This window comes from Periplaneta americana, chromosome 9, assembly GCF_040183065.1.
Source record: "Periplaneta americana isolate PAMFEO1 chromosome 9, P.americana_PAMFEO1_priV1, whole genome shotgun sequence".
In the NCBI taxonomy this organism is placed as follows: domain Eukaryota; kingdom Metazoa; phylum Arthropoda; class Insecta; order Blattodea; family Blattidae; genus Periplaneta; species Periplaneta americana.
This window is the reverse complement of record NC_091125.1, coordinates 59969833-59989105: the sequence shown is the minus strand read 5'-3', so window position 1 is coordinate 59989105 and position 19273 is coordinate 59969833. Positions and strand designations below refer to the sequence as shown.

The window sequence follows — 19273 nt, the reverse complement described above, 5'->3', positions numbered from 1 at the left end:
CCTTTATCAGAAAATTGTGTCAGTGTATCTCTTGCGCATTTCTTAAGGGGAGAGAATGGTTTTATTATGGTGGGATACAGTGAATTTATTTTGTTTTTGCTTTGAACTACACATTTCTTTAATTGTACATTTTACAATGCCGCAGCTTTATCAACTGCTATGATTGTCTAGGATACGAGTGAGGTTAACATGATAATGCGAAATGAGTCCAGGATGCAGGGCCTGAAAGTTACCCAGCATTTGTCTTAATGAGTTGAGGGCAAACCACAGAAAAACTTCAACCAAGTAAAGACTGGTTCACAATAAAGCGGGAACGAGAATCCAAACGAGAACGTAAAGCGAAGAACGTTAACATGGAGATTTTTTATTTGCAATAAACCGAGAACGGAAACTGCTATAACTTACATATCGCTATTTATGTCAATAACGATATGTAAAGTCGATATTACTCATTTTGATGTTATTTGTGTATAGGCCTACTTGACCAATGGCATTCTCTCATGAGTACAAGCCAATCAACATAAACACAGGTTAACCAATTTCGAAATTTAAGACACGAACTATTTAATCCTTAAATTGGCACAGCTTCATTTCTCACACTAGTTTATTAAACCTTGTCGGACCACAAAGAAAACAACTATCGCAATGTCCATATTTTTATAGCCTATGTTGTACAATATTATCTTAATATATAAAATTGAATGTGGGTATGTATGTATGTATGTATGTATGTATGTATGTATGTATGTATGTATGTATGTATGTATGTGGGTGTGTATGTTCTCTATACAAATTTACACGCTTTGACCGATATGTGCCAAAGTTTTCACATTTAACCTTCATAACCAGGAGAACATAGGCTACATTAAAATTGTGCAAATGGAAGTTAAATTAATTAAATATATAAAAAATAAAAATAAATAGATCAAATATTCATGTATTACATTAAAATGCAAAATCTTCTACAGTCAATTGTTCTTTATTATTGTCTGTTGTATTCAACATAGACTTTAACGAGGCCTTGGAAATTTTAACACGAAATTAAATTACATTGTTGTTACACATCATGAAGGCTAAGACTAGATAATTCATGCAATAAGTATCTTTACGCAGTCCAGGACCGTATTATGAATTCCTCGATGCAGTTTTGTAGATAGTGAGCAGACTGTTTTATCCAATTGAATTCTAGAATTCTTTCAAACTACAAGGATTGCTACCACATAATTTACTTAATATTGAATAGCCATAGTAGACCTACTATTGCGAAATATTGACTCACCAAAATTATGCACTAACAAGAATTTGTGTCAAAAATTCATGCGAAACGTAATATGAGTGGCAATATTAACTGGAAAAACGAAAGAAGATAATGTTTTTATCCCACGTATTGCTATTATAGCCATTCGATTTTAAGTATTATTATAAGTTATAGTAATATTTGTGATAATATTACAATATTATAATATTGCAATAATAATATAAAGCCTATTTTACTGTTACTGTTAACCCGTCTCTTATTAATAAGTTATGGTCTAATGACTTGGCCGTTTATAGAAAAATATGATTTTCTGTTGTGGTAGTGTTCTACATTGCCTTCTCCAGCAGACTGAATTCTGATGAGTACAGTATAGTCTCCGTTACTGCAAAACACCCTGAAATCCATGTATTTGATAGAATCCATCCGTTACAGATTGTAGTTTGGCCTTGAAGGAAATTAAATATATTGTGGGCAGAAAGGCTTAATAATGCATAATGCCGTGCTACGATAAATATTATCATCAATCACAACGTTAAATGTCTTAAATATCCCTGTAACATAAGGTCTTAATGTTGTTAAAACTCTATTCATAGGTGAGATGGAATTATTTCGATTAGTCAGTTTCTTTGGATATTAGTGGCACTTTCTTTAATATTCGTCACTAGGGAGGAGAAAACATAAGTAAATATGGTTCGTTTTGGTTTTATATAGTTCCCTTGCCGAGGTCTCCCGATAAGTCTAACAAACAGTTTATTTAGAAATAGACCAAAATTTAAAACCCGGGCAACGCCGGGTAATTTAAGCTAGTAATAAATAATCCGTGGCGCTACAGCCCGTGAAGAGCCTAGACCGACCAGCCGGCTGCTGGCCTCACGCCTACATGCCGAAGCAGAGGTGGACGTTCATCCAACCAGAATAGAGGTATCGTGTGGTTAGCACGATAATCCTCCCAGCCGTTATAGCTGGTATTCGCAACCGGATTTCGCTACCTATCGTAGCTCCCCAAGTGCATCACGATGCTGGGTGGGCACCGGTCCCATACACTGGCCGAAATTTCATGAGAAAATTTCTTCCCCCATGAGGACTCGAACCAGCGCGCATTCCGTAACGCGAGTCCTAGGCGGGATGCCTTAGACCGCGACGCCACGGCGCGGGACACAATATTATAGTATTGTGAAATTTTAATTTTCCTATCAATTTTTTTTCTGTTCTATTAAAATTATAGCATATAGCCTATTAACCTGTTGTATCTTATAGGATACATTGTCAATTTAAGGGTTAAAAAATCAATTCACGTGTCGGTCTCGATAGCACAGTTGGTATAGCGCTGGCCATCTGTGCTCGAGGTTGCGGCTTCGATCTCGGCCCAGGTCGATGGGAATTTAAGTGTGATTAAATGCGTTAGGCTCATGTCAGATTTACTGGCCTGTAAAAGAACTCCTGTGGGACAAAATTCCGGGACACTGGCCACGCTGATATAACCTCGGCAGTTGCGAGCGTCGTTAGGTAAACTATAATTTAAATATATTTTTTTTCAATTCACGTGGTAGTCTGGTCACATGAAAAATGATTTGAAGCATTTCAAACCCATTTTATGCGAACGCACTGCAATTATATCAGATGTGCTTAATCGGCTATTTACTCGGTATCTTGCAACATTAATAACATGCGTCACGATTTCCATGTTCCTTTGATAGTTTTAAGTTTTTTTTTGCTGTAAGTAAAGGACCGCAATCTCATACCTTTAGTAGTACTCATTCTCAGAATTAAAATACAAGAAGTACACTCTTAGACAAAAAAAAAAATGATCGGGCTCCAGATTCTATGTCCGATTCGGAAGACTTCGGGTGCATTCGTCAGAGCATGATACACAAGCGGACGAATTTCTTTTGTCGTAAATGTTTCCAACACTCCACTGCCACCACTGTATCATGATTATACAGGGTGTTTAAAAAATACGGGGCATAATTTCAGGTATGTATTTCCCACATGTAGACAATCAAAATAGTTCATTACAACATGTGTCCGGAAATGCTTCATTTCCGAGTTATGGCCTCCACAACATTGAAATTCACCGGAACGTTTTTCTTTCCGCAGGTCGTTGTCATTACAGAAGATGTTCAAAATGTCCACCTTCTGCTTGAATACAGACCTCACATCGATGTCTCATAGACCTGCGAACACGATCCCAAACTCCAGGAGTATTGCGTATGTCCTCAGAACATGCCACAATTCGATTCCGAAGGGATTCCAAATGATTAGGATACAATTGATACTCTTTCAACAGTCTCCAGACAGTCGTATGAGGAACATTGACTTGCAACGCTACCCTTCGTGTGCTGATAGAAGGAGTCATGTTCACAGCCTCCAGAATCTCCTCCTGTACTTCTGGAGTTGTAGATCTTGGTCGTCCCCTTCCCAAACCAGGAGAGTTAAATTTTCCATACTCGCACAGACGGTAATGGAGACGTACAAATGTCTTCCGGTCTGGACATTGTCGCTGTGGGTACCTCTCCTGGTACAAACGACGAGCCAGCGCAGCATTGCCGTCCGCCTTACTGTATGTACATGAAGTGTATCTCTGCCAGCTCTTGGTTTGAATACATATCGCAGTCTAACGCCTACACAACACTGAATGTAACCTTCGCCTCGGAATAAACTGTCAGAGTGCCCTCTTAATGTCTCCTTTGACGACAACGACCTGCGAAAAGAAAAACGTTCCGGTGAATTTCAATGTTGTGAAGGCCATAACTCGGAAATAAAGCATTTCCGGGCACATGTTGTAAGGAACTATTTTGATTGTCTACATGTGGGAAATACATACCTGAAATTATGCCCCGTATTTTTTAAACACCCTGTATAACATGCTCTTTAAAGAGTCACCGTCTCTCTCGCATAGCGTAGTCGGTAGCATTGTGGTCTTTTATTCGAAAGGTTTCGAGTTCGAATCTCATTCTATACTTTGCTTTTTCATTCTCATTTTTTACTTCTTATATACTGATAATAACCAGTATTGTGAAATATTTAACAGAAAGTTAATATTTACAAAGGACAAGTTAGATACATAATAGCAATTCTTTCCCTTGTATCTTGTATTTAAAGAGACTAAATGAAATCTTCTCGGATAGAAATAAACAAAAATAAACCTTAAGTGAAAGAAATCCTTCTCGGATAGGAATAAACAAATATAAGCCTTTTCTTTGTATTAAACAAAATAAAGAAATAGATCTCGGACACCAGTAAACAAGAAGAGCTTGCCTACACGTATCTGGCCTATGTCTTCTGTTAGCCATGTTATCCCTGATAATGACAAGAGAGAATGGTTGCTTCACATTTAATATGCGCAGTTATATGAGCACATATTCAGAAGTTTCAGATGTCTCTGATTAAATTACACATTAATATAGAAATAAACATCTGACGTCCTTACGGGGTACACGACCTTGAATCGCCTACACAAGAAGCAAGGCTGTTATCACGGAGCTATTACAAAGCAGATATGTAACGGCACTATTTACGAGTGTAGCCAATATCTGGAACGCATTGGTTTTGTCTTTAACATTATTCATCTCGTTTTTGCAATACTATTAACATTATGATGATGATGATGATGATTATTATTATTATTATTATTATTGTGTTTTTAATACTATGAATATTATTATTATTATTCTGGTTGTTGCATTATTATTATTATTATTATTATTATTATTATTATTATTACTGCTACTACTACTGATAGAAATTATAGTAACTGATCAATACTCCTTATGGAGAAGGGAGAAGATCCAAGAAGTGAGCATCTATTTCAATTCAAGGGTAATTAGGAAGAAGTCACCGATATTATTGAATGTTTTTGTTTAATTTTTCAACTAATCCAAACTCCTGTGCACGTTAATAAATGCATCATTTGTTTCTAGCTAGAGAAAAAAATAAAACGGAACAAATATATATACTTACACGAAGGCGGATACGAACCCGGGTTTTCTGCGTGTGAAGTCCGAGTTTTACCACGGAGCTATGACACATACACAGTTCAAACCTTTGTTTGCCGATATAAGAATATGTTCTTGGATCTCGCTGGTTTCGTCCTTACTACTCTGATTTTAGTCTTGTGTATCAGGCGCACAGCCGAACGGAACTTAGGCAAATTTACGATTCAAGAGTCCGGTCATTATTATTATTATTATTATTTTTTTTTTGTCTAAGAGTGTACAAACTATGCACTTGTCACTCTTGAACTTGATTCTGATACATCTACTGCTAATCAAAACGTCATTTCTAAATGTTAACAATTGAAATACCGCGTGAGAAGTTAATGGCATGCACTAGGAATTGTGCAGGGGGAAAATTGGCCAATGTTACCAACTTTATTTCGAATAATCCTCTTATCCATATTTGTTACTATTATTATATTTCGAAAAAAAAGAAGTGCGCTGGGTATTCGAGTAAATATGGCAATTGTTGGAAATACTGTCACGTACCTGATGGATGGAAATTGGCTAAAATGATCCCTATTTTACAAAGGAGATCAAAGAAACCACAATACCTAATATAGGAATTAGCCTTCTCTGAAAAATATACGCTAATATATTTAATAAATGGCTTGGAATAATAGTTTAGTGCAGGGGTTCTCAACCGGTGTGTCGCGGAATTTTGAAACTGGAAAATAAATTTTATGCCATCCAGAAAGTCTCTTTGCAACGCATTTTTTATTTACAACGAAGTCTTTGATAGAGTACATTTTATTTTGACACAGACTTTACCATGAAACGTGAACACCTGAAACATTGCTCAGTTTAATTTTTCTGCCTAGCGATAATTGCAATGAAAGTGAACATTTACAACAATGCTTTGTAATTCGTTTACTCTTCCCACTTAGTAAAAAACAGAGATTAGAATCGTCAGAACATATTGGTCAGTTTCAGTTTATACTAGTGAGCGGGTGATAGTGCGACTAATTTATCAAAAGTGCTTTATTTAGATTTTAACATGTCGAAAATTTTAATTCGAAAAAGACAATCTGGGTTATATGACAGGAGTACTAATTCAAATAATGTGACCGACAATTCCTTTCAGGGTTCACAAAAACGTAATGCGTTTCGTAAATATAGTGATGAATACTTGCAATATGGTTTTACGTGACGTGCAGTTGAATATAAACAAAATTTCTAGTATTTTATATGCTAAATGTTTTGTCAAATCAGTCGATGGTGCCGAATAAACTAAAATTTTATTTAGAAGTTCTGTTTTCAAATTCATACTTATGTGAATAAGGATTTTTCTACCATGAAAATAATGAAATCTAAAAAAAAAAAAAAGACACAGACACCTGCATCTTGAAGATGATTTGGGTGTTGGCTTGTCAATCATAAGGTCAAGTATAGAGAAACTCTGTGCAATCCACCAAGCGCAGACTTCACATTAATTTAAATAGGTGAGTTTTCAAAAACGATAATAAAATTCTTTTATCGGACATCAAGTATAAACAGGTTGGAATTTTTGATACACAGATATTGTAGGCTACTTTTGTTTTTTTTCTAATGCCATTAAATTTGCTGCTGCTTCTTCTTCTTCTCCTTCTTTTTTTAAGAATTTTCGATTGCGTGTTAACATCGACCTAACTACAACACTGGATGTTCGACACTACTTAGAAATTATCAGTGCTTTATTTTCTAGCGGAACGCAATGGAACGGCTTAGACCTTGCAACTCTTACTTGAACGAAAAGGAGTATTATTAATAATAAAAACAAATAAGTGTTTCGCGATATCTTGGGCATTCTGTAAAGTGTGTCATCAGTCAGAAAAGGTTGTGAACCACTGGTTTAGTGTGTTTTATGTGAAAACAAACAATGACTTTAGGAATGGGAGATCCTTCTCGGACTGTATTTTACCATTACACAAATAATTGAGAAACGCAGAGAGTTTTACTTTCCAACTTTTTGCATTCATAGATATTAAAAAGGCGTTGATAGAATTAATGGAAATAAATAAATTATGAAAAGTCTTATTAAATAAAGACATTCTCTAACATCTTTTAACAGCAATGCAAAGCATATATACCAATAATAAAATAACAACTGAAATTCTCAATTTCAATTTGAGCTGCATACCATGTATTTTTACGTAGTTATTAAACGACACTATGTCAACCATATACTATGGCCAGAGCACATTAAAAAATTGCGGACACTCTGGTCTTAAATGCAATATTAGGTTAACGAGCACCTCATACTGTAGTTTTAGTTTACTATAGTCACAATGACAATCTTTTAACATAGCTATAGAACCAACCTGACTTCTTCGACTTCTCCTGTGTCGTCAGAGTACCGGAACATCATGTTGTTGAACCACAGATCACCGTGACAGAGAACGTTGAATTCGTTTTCATTTCTAACGATTCCTGCAATCCATTGTTCCATTGCTGTATCACGAAGATTGTATAGCTTTCGTGCGAACTTTTCCTTAAAGTCCGGCCATGTTTCCACTTCTCTTGCGGCGTTAGAGACACCACCTGTAATTATTGCCTCCATTCCTGTATCTTTACCTGTGTATAGTGCGTGAACCATGAATGATTTAAATATTTCAGGATCTTTTTGGTGTAGAACCAAAGATACAGCGTGGAAACGTGCTATCGTTCTCATGACAAGGAGACAGTGCTTCAAATCCAAGCCAGATTTTTTCTCTGCAAGTCGAAAACCGCTTACTTTCAAATCTTCCAGTAGTATTGAAGAAGTGGATTCGTTCGAATGATAAGAGTATAAATATTTTGCAGAGAAAGGTTGATTACTTAAAGAAGGCACTTCATTGAGTAAGTTGTACATTTCCGGAAAGATCATTGTGAATGCAGCCGTTTCCTGGTAGAATATGTTTGTTTCTGATGTGATCTGTAAGAAGAGTACAAATTTAATATTAATATTGCGAAAGTATTTCGCAATGTCCTTACTTGTGATAAATTATTTTACAGTCAATCAAACTTGTTTCACAGATTTCATTAAGAATTTGAAAATGAAATCGACAAACAACCTATGTACAATATCTGTTTTATTTTCTTATTAAAATTCATATCAATGAATACCTATTCTTGAGTGAAATCTGTGGAATGTTCAGATATTTTAACTAAAATTATAACACTTTATCATTTATGTACGAATATTATTCTGAATGTTATATGTAGGCATACAGATTGTAATGTACATGTGAGCTCTATTTAGCCGATTGATTTAGGACAAAATGCAATGAAAATAATCTAAACAGAAACTGATTGTTTCTCTCCTTCAAGTTGCAGTCACTTTCATGTTTGGAATTAGTCAGAGCGGTCCCCTTAAGGGGATAGGATGGTATTTTTTATACTTTTTTCCTATATGGTGTTAAATATTAATTTTTTGTATTTAGAGATCTCATTGCTTTGGCAACTCAATCAAATAAGAATATTTTGAAGAAAAAAATTATTTGGGGGCCCAAATTTGAAAAAATATATATATACAGTGCAGGATTGTACTAAAACCAATATATATAAACCGTTTTTAAATATAGATTCAAACAGTTTTTTGCAATGTATTTGCAAAAGCATGTTCTACAAGATGTCTGTAACAGAATTTTGATATTAGTCCCTACGTTTGTAAAATAAACAATTAAAATGTGATAACAGTTTTCTGATTTCCTTTCTTGCAAACAAACGGACGTATTTTTAAAATGAAATCAATTAACAAAATTCTGTTACAGAGAAAAGTTTCCTAATAGTCTAAAGAATGTGTGTTCTAAATTTCATGCATGCATCTTTAAGGGGAGACGATGATATTTTTTGGTGAAAAATGAGTAAATTAAAAAAAAATCTTTAAAATACTCTTTGATATGTGTGGAATGCATAGCATAACATTTTGTGGGTATTTGTGCCCTTATCGTATGTTGAGTCGCCATTTTTAAACTTCCTTTCTTTAAAATACACTTTGATATGTGTGGAATGCAATGCATAACATTTTGTGGGTATTTGTGCCCTTATCGGATGTTGAGACGTCATTTTTAAACTTCCTGCGCTATGGATTTTTAAATCACACGCCCGCTTTTATCGGTTTCCAGTAACTTAATATTTTTTGCTTCATTGCTAGACAAAAATGGATATAATTTCTGAACTATTAAAGATACATGTATGAAATTTAGAACACATATTCTTTAGACTATTAGGAAACTTTTCTCTGTAACAGAATTTTGTTAATTGATTTCATTTTAAAAATACGTCCGTTTGTTTGCAAGAAAGGAAATCAGAAAACTGTTATCAAATTTTAATTGTTTATTTTACAAACATAGGGACTAATATCAAAATTCTGTTACAGACATCTTGTAGAACATGCGTTTGCAAATACATTACAAAAACCTGTTTGAATCTATCTTTAAAAACGGTTTAGATATATCGGTTTTAGTACAATCCCGCATTTGGTTTTTTTTTCAAATTTGGGCGCCCAAATAATTTTTTTTTTCAAAACATTTTTATTTGGTTGAGTTGCCACAGCTATGAGCTCTCCACATACAATCAATTAATATTTTACACCAAATAGGAAAAAAGTTTTAAAAAATACCATCCTCTCCCCGTAAGTCTTGAGCAATAAACAAACCTAGAAAATCAACAACAAAACTTCTCATACATAATCCCGAACCCTTGTGGATTTGCACATGTCGAAGGGAAAATCTTTCTGTCTGATGACCCGACTGTCAATACCAGTAAAAGCTATAAATGATATTAAGTAGCGAAGTTGATAAAAATACAAGACAGGTGTATTCATCCCGGTTGCAGATATGACCACTTTCAGCTATTGAAATGTAGCAACTTGTGAGACAATACGAAACACGCCAGGAATTTGGGAACGTCTTTGCGGGGACATGAGACGAGATATGCGGCATGTTTTGAGGCAGGAGGTGGCAATTTTGAACATCTCCTCTAGAGTACTGTGAGGAACTAAGTGTCATATACCACCTGCTTTCAGCTCGATTTGCATAATACACGTCACTGTTTGTTATCAGAAAACCACAATTTAAGTCACACAGAGTTAGTGTGCACTCATTGTTGGTTGCTTGACGGTTGTCAGCTCACTTTGAGGTCTGTGGATATAGAGGGAAAAATTGGATCGGTGTCTGGTAGAGTTCGCGGGTAGCTCAGTTGGTAGAGAGTTGGTACGTTTAACCAAAGATCCCGGATTCGATATCCATCCCCGGAACAATTTTTCCCTAGAAATTATTCAAGTCAACTTTACAGGGAATTATACCTGAAAGCTCGATTTGTAGTTTTAGTCATTTCCATGAACAATATCTGTTGTCAGTCTGTACCTCTTTTCAGTGAAAAATAATACTGTGTATTGTATTAAAACACGGAACAACCAAATCTAACAATTAAATTGGTAACTGTAACGGAATATTAAGTTCAAAAATCGAATCACAATCATACAGTACATTGCAAGAGGAGCAATTTTCTATAAACTTCTACAAATAAAATTTCAGAATAGTCATTGAAAGTTAATTAACTGAAATGATTGAATAATTTCGAGGGAAAAATTGTTCCGGAGCCAGGTATCGAACCCGGGACCTTTGGTTTAACGTACCAACGCTCTACCACTGAGCTACTCGGGAACTCTAACCGACACCGATCCAATTTTTTTTTTTTTGATTTGCAACTGAAATGATTGTTCGCGTTTTATAGTGAAAGGAATTACCTTAGCCATAACTCCTTCTGATGTTGGCTTCGAAGCCTTTACAATAATAGACTTCTCCACAGTATCACTGCCTCTCTTAAATTTGACAACGGCTCTGTACATGTCACTAACGTAATTGTCTCCAGGGACTGTGGCTGCCTTGACCTCGCTAGAAATTACTGTGATGTTGTTGTCTTCCTCTGAAAATCTCAATGCACTCTCAAAGAAAGAAGTACTCATCCATTCCGGCTTAGTGACCTCGTTGTTACTTTCCATGGTGATTTCGTGCGAAATTTCCTGAAATAAAGAAATTGGATGATAACAGAGCCTATTTCGCCAATCAAAGCTTATTTAAAAGCAAACTAATAACAAAAGAAGCCAAATTAAGATTTTATTGGACCATAATAAGGCCAGTTGTCACATACGCCTGTGAAACATGGGTATTGAAAGAATCAATCAAACAGAAATTGTTAATGTTTTAAAAGAGGATTTTAAGAAGAATCTTTGGGCCCTCCTAGGATAGATTAAGATTTTATTGGACCATAATACGGCCAGTTGTCACCTACGCCTGTGAAACATGGGTATTGAAAGAATCAATCAAACAAAAATTGTAAATGTTTTAAAAGAGGATTTTAAGAAGTATCTTTGGGCCCTCCTAGGATAGAGATGACAACTGGAGAATAAAAACTAACAAATAACTAAATGATTTAATACACAATCAAAATATAATAAATGTCATCAGGGCTATGAGGTTAAGTTGGTTTGGCCATGTTAAAAGAATGGAAAACTAGAGGCTAGTGAAAGGTATATATAAGTGGAAACCCCTGGGAACTAGAGCAGCGGGTAGACCGAAAAGCCGCTGGGAAGATGATATTGTGAATGATTTGAAGGGGCTAAGAATCACGAATTGTACGGTGGTCGTACAGAATAGAAGTTCCTGGAAAAAAAATTGTTGAGAAGGCCAAGACATTCAATTTTGAAATTATAGTGCCTTGAGGAGGAGGAGGACGAGGAGGAGGAGGAGGAGGAGAAGAAAGAAATTGGATGGATTATATTAAGTATTCTAATTGTAAATCCAAATTTTTATACATTTGATTGAAGTGACTTGTGTGAAACTTGATAGAATGTAGGGGTTTTGCTATTAGTGTGAAATACTCTGTTTCGGAAGGTGGTGCTGTCCAGAATTAGAGAATATTGGCAATTCATTTGTAAGCGGCATTACATAAAATTGTTTTTCTCTAAACCAACACTGTTGGGGTTACAAAGAAGGGAATCAGACCAGTATGAAAGTTTCGTATCTAAAATCTGTTCCGAATCAGATAGATGTTACGTTACAAAAATAAAACAGAAATAAAAATCCAAACAACTAGGCATATTTAGGTATATTTCAGAGCTGAAAAATGCGGCAAGTGACAAGAAAATGAAAGTAAATCTGCAGGTTCTTCAGATAAAAGTTCATGGACATTTCTACATAAATAATTAAGCGATACACAAACTGAATCATTTAGCGGCCGTTCGTACAATATTGACTGTTATATCTCGAACACGGAGAGAGACTACGTCTATGACTGAAGTGCTTGCGTGCTGGTTTTCCATCAAGACGGCTCGGATTCGTTCCCCTGCCACGTCGTCATGGAATTTGTGGTGAAGATAGTAGATGTACAAGAGGGAATAGTCCTGTTTCTCTTTATAATTCCACCAACACTCCCAATTTCCCCTAGTTTCACAAACGTTCTACAATAATTAAACATTGGCTCGGATGAAGTCTTTGAATTATTGTGGATTTTCGATGCTGAAATAGGAGAGGCTTTGGAATCCGGATCCTGGGCATATCAGGTACTCGTCTGACTAGGGCATGGTAAACCACCTGTCAGCATCGGATTGGTTAATGCCATCCAGGCCACCTGTCGGACTTTCACAATCACTGCATTTACAGTATAGGGCGCACAATAGGATAAAGCGAGTCAAAATGCAAGGATCTGTCTTGGGTTCAGCACTCGAAATGCGACGCCAACTGGGAGGACACGTGATGGACGTAAACTACAACAATTTCAGATCCAGGAATATGGAAGGATCAGGACGGAACCGGATATCTCATACTATCCTTTTCAAAAAGAAGGATAAGAGAACGACGGTTAGGAGTAATAATAAAGTACAAATATGAAGAAACTAGAAAAAATATAGTAAGCCTCTATTATGTTTTATTGTGAAATATTTTATGTTAAGAAAAGACTATGGAACAATAAAATCTTTACTTTGAATTTTATACCTAATAGTTCATTATCCAATTTGGGTAACTTGAAATATACAGTATTTACTGTAGCAAAGTAATCAATTCTTTCTTATTCTAGCTTAACAATCGAGTACATTTCTATCTTTCTCTGAAAATATTGAATAATTTATCCTCTCGAGACTTTTATACGAATTCATCATATACATCACAAAGTGCACAAGATTTTCCGATGGTATGGCATTGTTAGCAGAACAGGAGGTGATACTAAGAGATATGCTACTGAAGCTAAATGACAGCTGTGAGCAGTAAGGAATGAAGGTAAATTCCAACAAGACGAAGACCATGGCCATAGGAAGAAAAGTAAAGAAGATGAACTTGCGAATTAAAAATGAGATAGCAGAGCAAGTGGACAGCTTCAAATACTTGGGGTACTACAAGCAGTAACGTGAGCTGCGCCCAAGAAGTCAAAAGGAGGGTAGCAATGGCAAAGGGAGCTTTTAATAGAAAAAGGAGCATCTTCTGCTGACATCTGGAATTTGAAATAAGGAAGAGAATAGTGAAGTACTTTGTGTGGAGTGTGACATTGTATGGGGTAGAAACATGGACATTACGACGAAATGAGGAGAAACGAATAGAATCATTTGAAATGTGAATATGGAGAAGAATGGAACGTGTGAAGAGGACAGACAAAATAAGAAATGAAGTTTTGCTGGGAAAGTGAGTGAAGAAAGAATGATGCTGAAACTGATCAGAAAGTGAAAAAGGGATTGGTTGGGTCACTGGCTGAGAAGAATATCTTCTGCGGACATCTGGACAAAAAACTGAGGAAAAGATTAGAAATATAGTATTGTATGGAGCAGAAACATGGACATTACAATGAAGTGAAGAGAAGTGACTAGAAGCATTAGAAATGTGGATTTGGAGAAGAATAGAACGTGTAAAATGGAAAAAGAGAATAAGAAACGAAGCCGTGTTGGAAAGAGTGGGTGAAGAAAGAATTATGCTTAAACTGATCAGGAGAAGGAAGAGGAATTCGTTGGCTCACTGCTTGAGAAAAAACTGCCTTTTGAAGGATGCAGTGGAAGGAATGGTGAAGGAGAGAAGTGTTCGTGGCAGAAGAAAGTTGTGATGGGAATAATACACATTAGAATTGCTTTTCGTCCTTGTTTATAATTTTAATGACAGGAAAAAGCAGTTTATATAGTGCAATAATTTTATGAAGAAAGATTAGTGACATGTGTCGGGTTTATGTTAGTAATGATTTTGTCAAGTTTTATAGTAACCTTGTATGAAATTTAGAATTTTACTTCAATAAATGTAAACCGGTTTGCTACGTAAATTCTTAGCACAGAGAAATCAATAGCTTACCCAAAGTGTCGTAAATTACAAAATTTAGAAATACAATTACATGTAACTGATTATTATTAAATCAGTAATTTACAGCCCTCTACTATGATAATCATGATTATTTTCAACCTCAATACCACCATTATAACTGTAGGCTTAAAACATAAAAACCATCATCGTTATTACCATCACTATTGATGCTAACTCTACTTCAATCACTATCACTACCACTACCTAACCATAGTCATCAAATTATTTTTAATTGGTTATTTAACGACGTTGTATCACCTACAAGGTTATTTAACGTCGATGGGATTGATAATAGCGAGATGAGACCGAGGATTCATATTCTCTTAAAAATTGGGGGGAAAAAATTCGTAAAACCCCAAACAGGTTATCGGAAAAAACTCGTAAAACCCAAACAGGTTATCAGCCCAAGCGGGAATCAAACTCACAACCGAGAGCAACTCTGGTCGGCAAGCATACGGCTTAGCCGACTGAGCTATGCTGCACAGTGGGTCAAAACGCAAATCGAGTTGGACAAGATTAATAACTTATATTCTAGGCTACTTTACACATTTTCATGAAATTTTACCCATGATTTATAGGTAGCATATTTAGACTTTCAATTATACTAAATTTCCTACTGTCAATTCGCTAGTTTTCTTTTCAAACAATAAATTTAACTGGCTTAGTTCTTGTTGTGAGTGTGCAAAGATAAGAGGTTGAATTTCCCTTCTTTTAGGTCTACTACTATTTTTCATAGAACGTGGTGACAGGATTTTTTCTCGTTGCCAAACTATCAGAACGGCCCCGAGGTCCACTCAGCCTCCTATAAAATTCAGTACTGGGTCTTTCCCGGAGGTAAAAGGCGGTTAGAGCGTGGTGCCGACCACACCACCTCATTCTAGTGCCGAGGTCATGGAAAGCATGGGGCTCTATCTCCATGCCCTCCAAGTGCCTTCATGGCATGTTACGGGGATACCTTTACCTTTTTTTTTTTACAGCTTACTGGATCTTCATAGAGAAGAGGTTCATGGGGTAAATACAGCTCCTGTTTTTCTAGAGAGTATTGTATCATATAGACCTACTCATTGGAAAATGTTATCAGAATACGCCATAAGAATTTTTTTTTATTCCTACTTACGTGAATCTGCTTTCACTTACGGTTAAAATTATCTACAAAATCTTGTCAGACTCCTTTGTGAGTATTTGTCTACGTCTTCAGAAATTTTCCATATCCTTATTTTTATTTTCATGCCGTTAATAAGTTAAGCGTTTCTTTTTCCAGAATTTTTGCGTCCAGTTAGGCTATTTATTAATAGTTGTAACCGCGTGATAACAGGTTGCGCATCGATCTTGAAAATTTAAAGTAACTAAATAAGTTGCAAGAATGTGCAAATAATTTGATACTTGCCGTAGACTAGAGACCTTGTACTAGAGTCCTGCATAACCGGTTACGAAAGGTAGAAGAGAATTATTGCTACTGAACGCCTGGCGCTATAGACAGTATGCGATGCTCTTGCGTCTCCCGGAGTGGTCCAATGTTCGGTTTAACGAATGTCCGAGTCTCACTCGGATGGACGGCTCTGGATCATGAATGACGATAATATCGAGCCATCCAGGAGTTGCAAGAATCGTTGCAAGGACGCGATTATCATCGTGTACCTTTTAATTTTGTTAATAAATTTTTATCTCTCTAAAACGATTTATTAGAGAAATAATACATCTACTTAGAATAATTAAAAGACATAGGCTATAGGGTATTAACAACTACTCTTTCAGAAGAACTTTATGTATTTTGAGTTTAAAATATGAACGTTACAATAGTGTGTACATATTTGCTCTTCTATTTTGTAAATAATTGTAATTTATTTTATTCTTGTATTTGTTTACATGTGAGATTTCATCTATGCATTATGCTTATTTCCTTTGTTGTTACCGGTGTACATTAGTTCATTTATATATTACTTATGAAGATAAATATACCAAAATTTCCAATCAATTATAATCCTATTTCAAGTTAACTTACTTACGGCTTTTAAGGAACCCGGAGGTTCATTGCCGCCCTCACATAATCCCGCCATCGGTCCCTATCCTATACAAGATTAATCCATCATATCCCACTTCCCCCAAACCCATTTTAATATTATTCTCCCATCTACGTCTCGGCCTCCTAAAAGGTATTTTCCCTCCGGCCTCCCAACTAATACTCTATTTGCATTTCTGAATTCGCCTATACGTGCTGCATGACCTGCCCATCTCGAACGTCTGGATTTAATATTCCTAACTATGTCAGGTGAAGAATGCAATACGTGCAGTTCTGCGTTCTGCAACTTTCTGCATTCTTCTGTAACTTTGTCCTTCTTACCCCCAAATATTTTATTTTAAGAATTTCAAGCTGCACTTCTTTTTAATTAGGAAAAGTAAATTTCCTTCAATTGTTACTCCAATTATGTAGTTACAAAATGTCATCAGAATTCCTGTATGATGAAATGCGCTTGGCATTTTGTCCTGTATATCTGTGGTTCTGTCTAGCCAGGCGCAACCGTTTCAACGCCGGATATTCGAACGAATGTCCAATGTCCAACCTTCCCGGTTGATCTGCGACCGGTCAACATAAACCGGTCCTAAGCGCTGTTCTGCAGCACTCTGTCTTGCACTACATTTTAGTTCAATTTAGATCGTGACGCTACGTGACGAAGCATGTTAAAAGTCTTGTCAAAGACATTAAATCTGAAATAATCATTAAGTTTGTTATAGAAGGAATGTTATTTAAATTATTGAGTATCTATTCTAAATAATTACTGAATCTGCTTAAAATATAAATTTCCAAACTTGCAACTACTTGATCTATATAAAAACACCACAATAAACACTCAGATACAAACACAGACATCCGCACTGTACAGGACTCTGCGAGATGGTGTAAACCACGCCTGCGGAGATGGCTCAGATTGGGAGCTGTGTTCTCAATATTGCACTGAGATGCGTTTCTAGTGCATGGAATTTAGGAAGAGTTACTTGTGAATAGTATACAAGGAAAAAAATCATGGTTTTTTGTTGATGAAGAAAAATACTGTTGTCCAGGCAGATTCATAATTTGAACCACTATACGCCGGTGGCGTTATCAAATTTAAACATCATCGTTACCGTCATTGATATTATTACCAAAATACCCCAATCACTATCACCATCATTATCAAATATTTCAAAATGTATATCAGGTTTGCCGTGTGTTACATAAGATAGTTGACACTTACCTAAACGGATGACTGTTCACTCTTCCTTTCTCTACGAAATAAAATAAACTCTCTGAAGTTCGTGGATCTATTGTACATTGCTGCCAGTCACTATCACAATTGAGTAATCGCTATCGTATCACATCTTATCTTTAACATATTACAACGTTCACAAAAACGTACACCAGGCGAATATTAACAATCATGCGATCTCGGTGAGCTGTCAAGAGATCAACTGTTGTGTTGTATTCGTGTTGGGAGTGTATCGAGGTTGTGTGACGTCAGCTGCGGAACTGTGCTTAGTTCCAATTTATTCTTCCGTTATGTAAACCCGTCGGCCGAAGCGTGTAACTAATGGATGATGGAAAGATGTCACGAAATTTTACGAATGAATATGTTTGTTATGCTAGAAGCCTTCTCGAGTGTAAATTATCTACATTATGCATTCAATTTTCTGTTTATTTGCTGAATTAGGAAGTGAGCCGAAAAATTACTTTATTATTACATAAAGTCGTCACTTGAAACGTGTAATGGATGATGGAAAGATGTCATGAAATCTGGCAGTGAATGTGTTTCATTATGCGATAAAACTTCTAAAATATAGACGACAATTTTGTGCAATACTTATTTATTTTTCTCTTACTTTTTCAATTAGAAAGTGAGTGGCTAAAACAGATGATAATCCACTCATTAACTCATGGACAGGTCCATGCGCGCTTCCCTACGCAGACCGATCTCACTCTATCCCTTATCGGTTAGCTTCCTCGGGGCAGGCGCTCCGCTCTTCCGTCATTATGCCGACTGAACATGACTACCTAGGACCGGTCTACATAGGAACTCTCTGTAGACAGTCCGCTTCTTCGTTAGTCGTTTATTATTATTATTATTATTATTATTATTATTATTATTATTATTATTGTTATTATTATTATTATTATATTCTGAAGGGACAAAGCACATTTTTCCTCGTAATTATAGGACTGAGTGTGAACGCAATAATTATAAAAGTTGGTTGAAGTTTAAGCTTGTTATTATTATTTTTGCTTTGATATTGTTGAAAATGACATTCCAACAGAACAAAAATGTATAATAATTTTGAAATCGAAGTATAGTCTATTTATATAGAGACGGTTAATAAAAAAGAAACAAACATTATTTCTAGGTAAGTGTAATTTAAGAAGAAATTAATGAGAAAAACTACCGTAAGTACTCTTGTAATTCCCCGCTTAAAATTTCTAGGACACATTTTTCAGAAATTTTATTCATCTCTTATAATTCAACAAGTATACGTATAAAAAAATTGGTACCTCTTTTTCCTTCAAGGCCGTCTTTCATGAAGATCCCATGAAGCTTAAAAGTGAACATGGAATATTTGAGGTCATTTTCCATCCATTATAAAGTGAAAAACGCCTATCAGTCACAGATTTGTTGTCAGATGGAAGTAAGTTATAAGTGAAATTTTATTCGTATACATTTACGCACGACTTTAGCACCGTGATTCGAAATTAG

The 19273-nt window shown here is 35.7% G+C and overlaps 1 protein-coding gene and 1 long non-coding RNA gene across 3 annotated transcripts in view; one reads left to right on the top strand and one right to left on the bottom strand.

The window, feature by feature from the left end:
* LOC138705986 (uncharacterized) overlaps positions 1-19273 on the top strand; it is a 394464-nt gene that overhangs the window by 25984 nt on the left and 349207 nt on the right. The window lies entirely within an intron of this gene.
* Positions 1-19273, bottom strand: part of LOC138705972 (uncharacterized) — a 52064-nt gene that overhangs the window by 2420 nt on the left and 30371 nt on the right. The window contains exons 1-3 of one of the 2 annotated variants that reach the window (XM_069834801.1): positions 17786-18008; positions 10964-11239; positions 7554-8146 (exon numbers count right to left, since the gene is read on the bottom strand). In XM_069834801.1, the coding sequence (XP_069690902.1) occupies positions 7554-8146; positions 10964-11218 (848 nt within the window). In that variant the 5' untranslated portion in view covers positions 11219-11239; positions 17786-18008. Of the gene's footprint in view, positions 1-7553; positions 8147-10963; positions 11240-17785; positions 18009-19273 lie in introns of those variants that run through there. The other variant, XM_069834802.1, reaches the window with a different exon arrangement.